Source organism: Gavialis gangeticus, unplaced genomic scaffold (assembly GCF_001723915.1).
Source record: "Gavialis gangeticus isolate Ggan-Ray unplaced genomic scaffold, GavGan_comp1, whole genome shotgun sequence".
Classification (NCBI taxonomy): Eukaryota; Metazoa; Chordata; order Crocodylia; family Gavialidae; genus Gavialis; species Gavialis gangeticus.
The window spans coordinates 80,355,658-80,363,249 of NW_017728992.1; the positions used below are offsets into that span (position 1 = coordinate 80,355,658).

At 43.0% G+C, this 7,592-nt stretch overlaps 1 protein-coding gene across 4 annotated transcripts in view; it reads right to left on the minus strand.

Moving 5' to 3' along the window:
* The window catches only part of CCDC102B (coiled-coil domain containing 102B), a 477,100-nt gene that overhangs the window by 398,260 nt on the left and 71,248 nt on the right, over nucleotides 1–7,592 (minus strand). For all 4 annotated transcript variants that reach the window (XM_019524671.1, XM_019524646.1, XM_019524655.1 and 1 more), the window contains one exon: nucleotides 874–976. In XM_019524671.1, coding sequence (XP_019380216.1) covers nucleotides 874–976 — 103 coding nt within the window. The remainder of the gene's footprint in view (nucleotides 1–873; nucleotides 977–7,592) is intronic.

Here is a 7,592-nt window from a genome sequence, read left to right on the forward strand (position 1 = left end):
CACGGCTTGGTGTCATCAGCGAACTTAAACAGGGTGCTCTCCACACCCTCGTCCAAAATGGTGGTGGGGCACTTCAACAAGCTTTAGTTGAAGCACCCTGGCAACCATTTTGAAGTACAGGGGTGCTGATACACAAGATGTTGCAGGTGCTTTAATTACAGCAGCTCCCAGAGCTGCTGTAATTAAAGTGCTCCTCTCTCCGCCCCAAAGCGTGTATAAAAACACCCATGAAATCTCAGTCCTTAACACCTACATCTTTCTGTCCTATAGATGAGTGGATATCAGCCAGGTAAAACTTTTTCAAAAACTTTGCTAAATTAACTATGACAACATTTAAAAACTCAAAAATACCCAAGAGCCTGCCTGAACACATACATAGACTCATGAAACCATATCACCAAAAGTATGGGCTTTTAAATTACTTCAGATTTCAAACACAGCTAACATGCTTATATAGAAAAATCTTGCAGCAATACAAAAGCAGCATATAATAAGGGTAGAGGTAAGCAATGACTGATTCTAAAACATAAAAAAGTAGTTAGTAGTTAGTGTGTATGGTGTACATTTTTGGCAGCAGCCAGAAAAATCCTAGCACTGTAATAGTTAGAACATGTATATAAAAAGTATGGAAGAAGTCCCAGTCTAAGACCCTCTTACTTAACTTTCAGATAGCTCTTTTTCAAGTTCAGTAGTAAGACTCCCCACACAACTAAATCTCAAACAACATAGACTTTTTTTTTTTAAACAGAAAATTTCAAGGGTAGCTCCTTGTCATATTGTTCCCTGAATTATGCAAATACAACATTCTTTTATTACACTTGTCCACAGCTTCAATGTTGTTCTGTGTTCCCTGCAACTCTTTTGCCAACATACCTGTTTCAGGCTCTCCATCTTAGACTGTCTCAGTTCTTCATATTTCCATTTCCACAGAGATAAATCAGACTCCATCTTCTCTACTTCCAGAAATAAATTCACTCTACAAAAATGTATTAACAAATATAATCACAAAAATATTCAAATAATCTAGTTATTACTTTAAACCTCCTCTGTATTGTTTCTAACTCTCTGCTTTTCTCCCTTCTAAATGTCTTTATTGCAAGATTTTTTCCCCACCACGGCATTTGCACAAATTTATCTAACAGATTTACCTATGGCAAAGAAAAACAACCTAGTATTGCAAAACATGAATGAAATACAAGGCTAAAAAGAGACTTAAACACACTTCAACCATCAATTCCTTTAACCTAATATACTATGTGAGGGCAAAAACTACCAGAGTAAATGCATCAAAGAGATGCAACAATCAAACAGAGCACTAAGAAAGGGAAGTGCACAATATACAATACCATTTGACAACTATAGTACTACATTCCAAAGTTTTCATTCTGTCCAGGCTGCTTTCCCTGTTTATACAAAGAATAGCAACTCTTTTTCAAGTATATTTTTTCTTTTGCTCCATTCCCCTTTCCAGGTAAATTTATTTATAATTGACTTGGCATATTTCTGCATCAGCTTTTTAAGTTCCTTAGAACTTAGTCCTCACTTGCTTATCTAGATAACTTTAAGGTGGTGGAGACCATGTTCAACACTAGGAAGATTATCTATCACTATCCATCTCTTCCATTTCACCTTAGTCATACAATCTTGAAGGAAACATCTACAAATGTGTTGTATCCAGTGCCTCCCATTCTTGTTTTAGCATTTCAAAAATGAAATTATTGACCTTGTACCACCGGGAAAGGCCTATCAGATTTCCTCCTATGGTTGGTGGGTAAGGAGCATTAAGTGTTACTGCTCTGCCTATGTACTTTTCACCAAAAGGCTAAGGACAGACATTCAAAAAGCCTAAGCCTGAATTGATTCAACCTTTGCAGGTTAGTCTGGCTAGGCTGAACCAGTTGGAAACTGGACAGACATTCTCTTTGGACTGAGGAAATTCAGGCACATGCCTGCAGTGGCTCAGGTTAGAAGCTGGGGGGTTCTAGAGCATCCCTCCCTTCCCTTGCACAGAGTTGAGCTGAGAGGGGTGTGGCCAGGCCCTGGCAGGACTTTCTCATTAGGGAGGTCTGCCTGCACCATCCCAAGCTTTTCCCTGCTGGCTGCTCAAAGGCTGGAAGAGTTATCAGCCCCCAGCCACTTGGCAGCACTCTGAGGCAAGAGGGGGTGTACAGTGCATGTATCTGTTGATGATATGGAGCTTTTCAATCTCCCTCACTGATTGTCAGACTGTCTGCAACAAACTGACAGGTGAGGTGAGCAAGGTAGCCCAGAGCTGATACGAGTCTTTATCACCTGATCAGCAAAGCAGTAGCCTCTCTCCCATTACTTCAAACTCTTCTCAAACAGCTTACTGGGGTGACCTGTTGATTAGCTGCAAAAGCCCTGTTCTCTCTGCCTGCCTGTTCCAATGAAATTGGAGACACACACACACACACACACACACACACACACACACACACACACACACACACACACACACACCTCTTGGCATTAGCTAGCACACTATATGCCTAGCGTCCATGGGGCTGGGGTCTGTGCTGTGGGAGATGGGAGGGAGAGGGGGATTCCTGCTTGAGTAGCAAAAGGTGGGGAGTAAGACGGGGAAGCCAGCAGACTCTGATGCATCTGCAGTCTCTGAAGAAGCTTTATACAGCACTAGCTAGCATACCACATGCTTGCTATGGTCTGTGCTGTAGGAGAGGGGGGGAAGGGATCCTTGCTTAAGCATCAAGTAGTGAGAGGGGAGGGGGGCACGGGGAAGCCAGCAGACCCTGCTGTGTCTGCAAGTCTGTGCCAAAGGACCTCTGCCCAGGGAGCAAAGGGGAGGGGCCAGCACTGCTGTGAAGCAGAGAGCCCCACCCAGCACAGAGAGCATGCTGAGATGTTGGGGGTGTCTGGCTTATCTTGAAACAGGAAGGGGTCTGGAACAGACACTGCATAAACCAGTTTGAGCCAAATCAGTTAAGTCTTATACTACATTCAACCAGGTTGATCTGAAACCAGTTTCAGACATTTTCAAATTGGTTTGTGTGCATTAAACATCTGCTCTGTTACATGTTTAAACCAGTTTCTGATCACTTAAACCAGTTTATGTGTAATGTCTGTCCTTAGCCAAAATGCTCATCTTTTGTGCTTTACCAGTGTCTTAGAGATCTCAGACTCTTTGCACTTGCAACTTTCCATCCAGCTTCAAGGATTTCTCCAGCAAAAATCAAGCACCACAGTCTGGGGTATTTCAGCCAGATGGGTGGCAAAGGATTTTTTCCTATGATTCCACTGCTGTGTTTATTCTAGAAAATATAAAATATTTTTATTTGAAGAGGGTCATCTGACTGGAATTTAAATACTTAAGATTTTTTTTTTGTATTTATCTCCATTCCTTACACTTGGGTATTTTGTAATGATATAGTCAGTCTAACCACTTTTTCTGAGAACAGGCAGAGAAGTACCACAAGATACTGCACAGAACATATGTACTGTGCTAAAATAGAAAACATAAATGGTTTATTTTAAATATTAAAAGACCAAAAATGAAATGCTTTAAAATATTGTTTGTATTCCCTATCTATTTCAAATGTTAATTGCTCCTGAAAGAAGGTGTTAGAAACATTTTCAAAATACAGATCCATTTAGTTCAGAAGTAGTACATTCTCATTAAAGTGACAACTGAAATATTTATTTGCCTCCAGGAGGATACTTGAGCATGAAGTTCTACTCTTCCTACATCCAGACTAATATCTAAAAAATATTAAGAATACATTATTTTAGGATTCCTTTGAGAGAGATACTGTCATACTTACATAATGAACTCTGATTGCTACTTTTGCTCGTCAATTCAGAGCACTTAAAGTGTTATTTCTACTATTCAAAGATTAAGTAAATAAATATTTAGAAGCAGCAGAGGGCACTACTTAGATTCTTAACTTTGAGCATAACTAAAAATCCAGGTCACAATTGAAGTTAGTGGTCAAAAAATAAGATAAAAAAAAAACTTTTTCAAGCTTATTTATACCTATATTTTCAGTATCTTCTCCTATTTGTCTAATGCCATTGTGAGCCATCCAAATTGCTGTAATCCAGTGATAGATTTTGGTTCATAGTTGTTATTCAAAATTAGAAAAAAGAGTAACTAGTTACTATAAAAATAGCTTTTGGATCCTCATGACAACAATATTATTAGACCAACGGTAAACATAAAAGCCTCTGTACTTCACATTAGATCCTAAGCATCTGAATTAAATACGACTAAAATCATGATTTAAAAGCATGTGCTGAAAAAGTTCAGTGTCTTAACATGCAGAGTTATTGCAGTCTTATATTTAGCTTTAGAAGGAAAGTATTTTATATATGGTTTATAGGCTTCAAAAAGGCAAAAGGGCTGGATAAGAGTTGAAAAGAACAGAAGCCTCATACATTAATTCTTGATGAGAAAATAATTCTGTGGCACAACAGTTTTGTTTTGTGTTTTAACACTGAAAGACTACCAAGAATTAGGTTAAAACTTAGGGGTGCACCAATAGAGTTTTTGGGAGTTGATACCAATAGCTGGTTTTTTTAAGTTGGCATATCGGCCAATACCAATCCGATTTCCAATACAGCTGCATACAGCTAGTAAGTCTGTTGTGGTGGAAGCGAGGGGGAGAGAAGAGGCATGGGGGGTCAGATCAATGTCCCCTGTGGTGAGGGAGGGAGTGGGGCAGGGCATAGGTTGGAACCACGGTTCGTTTGGGGGGAATGGAGGGGGAGGCAACTCCCACCACTGCTTGTACCCTGGGAGGGCTTGGGGGGCATGTGCCCCCAGATCTGTGTGGAACAGGTGGGCAGCAGCTGTGGGCTGTACCAGGTTCTTCTCATTGGGGTTGGGCTTGGGGCAGGCAGAGGTGGCACTGGGAGGAAAGGGCTGGGGGGGAACTATGGTGAAATTTGGGTAGCTGCCCTCCCAAGCCCATCCCCCACAGAGAAGAACACGGTGCAGCTCTGGCTCCAGCCTGCAGCTGCAGCCTGCCTGCCCACCCTACCCTGCACAGATCCAGGGCAACACGCCCCCCCATACCCTCCTGGGATGCAAGCAGCGGTGGGAACCACTCCCACACCCTCCAGACAAGTCATGGCTCCATCCCACATCCCGCAGCTGGGCAGCATCTATCCCTGTCCCACTCCCTCCCACCCTCAACATGGGGGTATTGATCTGCCCCCTCCATGCCCCACAATGGACCTACCAGCTGCACGCAGCTTTCTATGTTGCAGGGCTCTGCTCCTTGCCACCTGCGTGCTGTGCTGTAGCTGCGCACACGTACAGGCATTTATTTGTGTGACAGCTAAAGGTGTTGTAGGGCTTGCTACCACTGCCCTGTGTTTGTTTTCCTACAGGTGGTGACAGGATGGACTTCGGCTTTGGATCACCTAGTCTGCCAGGAAATTGGTCTTGTGTTTCTTGCCTGCCACGACTTTGGTGAAATTATATTCCTAGGACGCACTGCCTGAGGTGATGCTGCCCAGTCTCAATCCCCGTTTTCTTCTGTGGGGCTCCAAACCTCCCATTTACCCCAGCCTACCCTTTCCAGATGGTACTCAAAGTCCTTCTGCAGCCAGGTCACAGTATTGTCTGTTATTCTGTTGTTCAGCCTTCTACCACCAGGGTGACTTTTGGCTTTCGTTAGGTGCACCCCTTCCAGGGCTGGTCTTGGCCTGGGCTCAAAATATCAAAAAAAGGAAAAAAACGAGAAAAACCCTGACTGTTCTCAGTTTCCTTGCCAGGCTCAGTTCATGTCCGCTTTCACCTGGGGTCAGGCTTTCAAAATCCCAATCGCAACAGCAAAACAAATCAATTAGTCTAGTTGCTGTTCTGCACAGGCCTGCCCAGCTCTCTTGTGAACATTCATAGTCCCAATGGGACCTCTCCCATGGGCAGCAAGGCTCTAACCTGGAACAGCAGTTTCCTCAGGCCTCTCCCTCAAGATCCTCAGCTGACACTCCACTCCAGATTTTATCAAAGGCTGTGTGTGTTCTCTCTTCTCAGATCCTCAGCTGACACTCCGCTCCAGAGATTATCAAAAGCCATGTACGTGCAGGCCTCCACCTGCCTCCTGCTCAGGGTCACTCCTGTAGCATTCCTTCACAAGTTTTGCAACCCCTTCCTGCCAAGACGTTCAGCCGCTCCTCTCTCCCTGCAGCCTGCAGGGAACTGACCCCCCTCCACCTCTCTCCGGGGCTGGAAATACCTCTCAGCAGCTTCCCTCCTCCAATCCGGAGTGAGATACTGCTCCGGAAGTGTGGTGAGTGTTTCTCTTCCCTTCCAGCCTCCAGCTGCAGCCCTGCTGGCCCTCCATGCTGTGAGTGTTGTTTGTTTTCATTCTCTCTGTCTATTGCTACAGGCTGCTTTTCTTCTCCTTACCTCCCCTGCTCACCATGTAAGGCACCTTGGGGCTTTCTTTGTTCTCTCTCACTCCTTCACAATTAGCCAAATTATCATCCGCATTGGGTTGATTTGCGATACAGCCAGTTTTCTTTATATCGGTGCCAATCTGATATTGGACCGATGTATCGGTGTACCTCTACAAAAAGTGATTTTCATGTGAGACAGTTCTGTGGACATTTTGTTAAAAAGAAATCTACATTGCACTATAAATTCATAGCAAAACATAAGCAGCCAGCAAAATCAACCTTAATAGAGCTTATGAACTCTTAAATAATCACCAGGATTTTTCAAAGCAATTGAAATAACTTCTGGGAAAACAATGCTGCTTCCTCATGCCATCGCCATTAGCCATAATAAAATTAGAGCTGAAAAGGATAAAAATACTGAATACATCCATAGTATAGTTGAATTAGAAGAATGATGTTGTTCTGATTGGTTACAGCAGAACATGAAGCATAGGACAACTGGGGAGAGGATATTATACAGTGTAGAGATGCAAATTATACTGTACTCCAGACCCTATAGAAGAAGAGGGAGAACTAACTAGCAGGACATTTCATGACACGGGACAGCAAAAGAATGAACGTTTAAGTAAAATGTTCTATAATGTGTATGGAATTCTATGTGGGTAGTTACAATGAATGCATATATTGAAAAGTCTATGTAAAATACATCTTCTGAAAAGGAAAATGGAACTTCCCAGTGTATCCTACATATGAGTTACCCGATAAGGGTATAAGGCTCTATTACTATTTGTGTTACAGTAGATTGTAAAGGCCCCAGTCAGTAAAATGTATAATATGGGCACTATCTATTACCTAGAAACAGTTCCTGCCTTATTCTAAGAGCTTACTCTAAGAGGAAAGAGATAGAGTAGAAAGAAAACACAGACACAGAGAGGTAAACTGACTTAGTGTGAAGTTAATAAGCAGATGAATAACAAATGCTAAAACAATAAAAACTGGGTGTCTCTGTTCATTGTTCAGTGCCCTTCCAGAAAACATTACTGCATCTCCAGTACTGACTCCTGCTGGTTGCTGAATGCCACTAACTGGCTGGGAGTGCTGTCCATTGTTCAGCCCCACACCTCACCCTTCCTGATTGGCAGAGAGGGGTGGGGCCACATGATGGATGGCCCTCTAATCCAATCAGTGGGGGGGGGGGGGGGACCCCC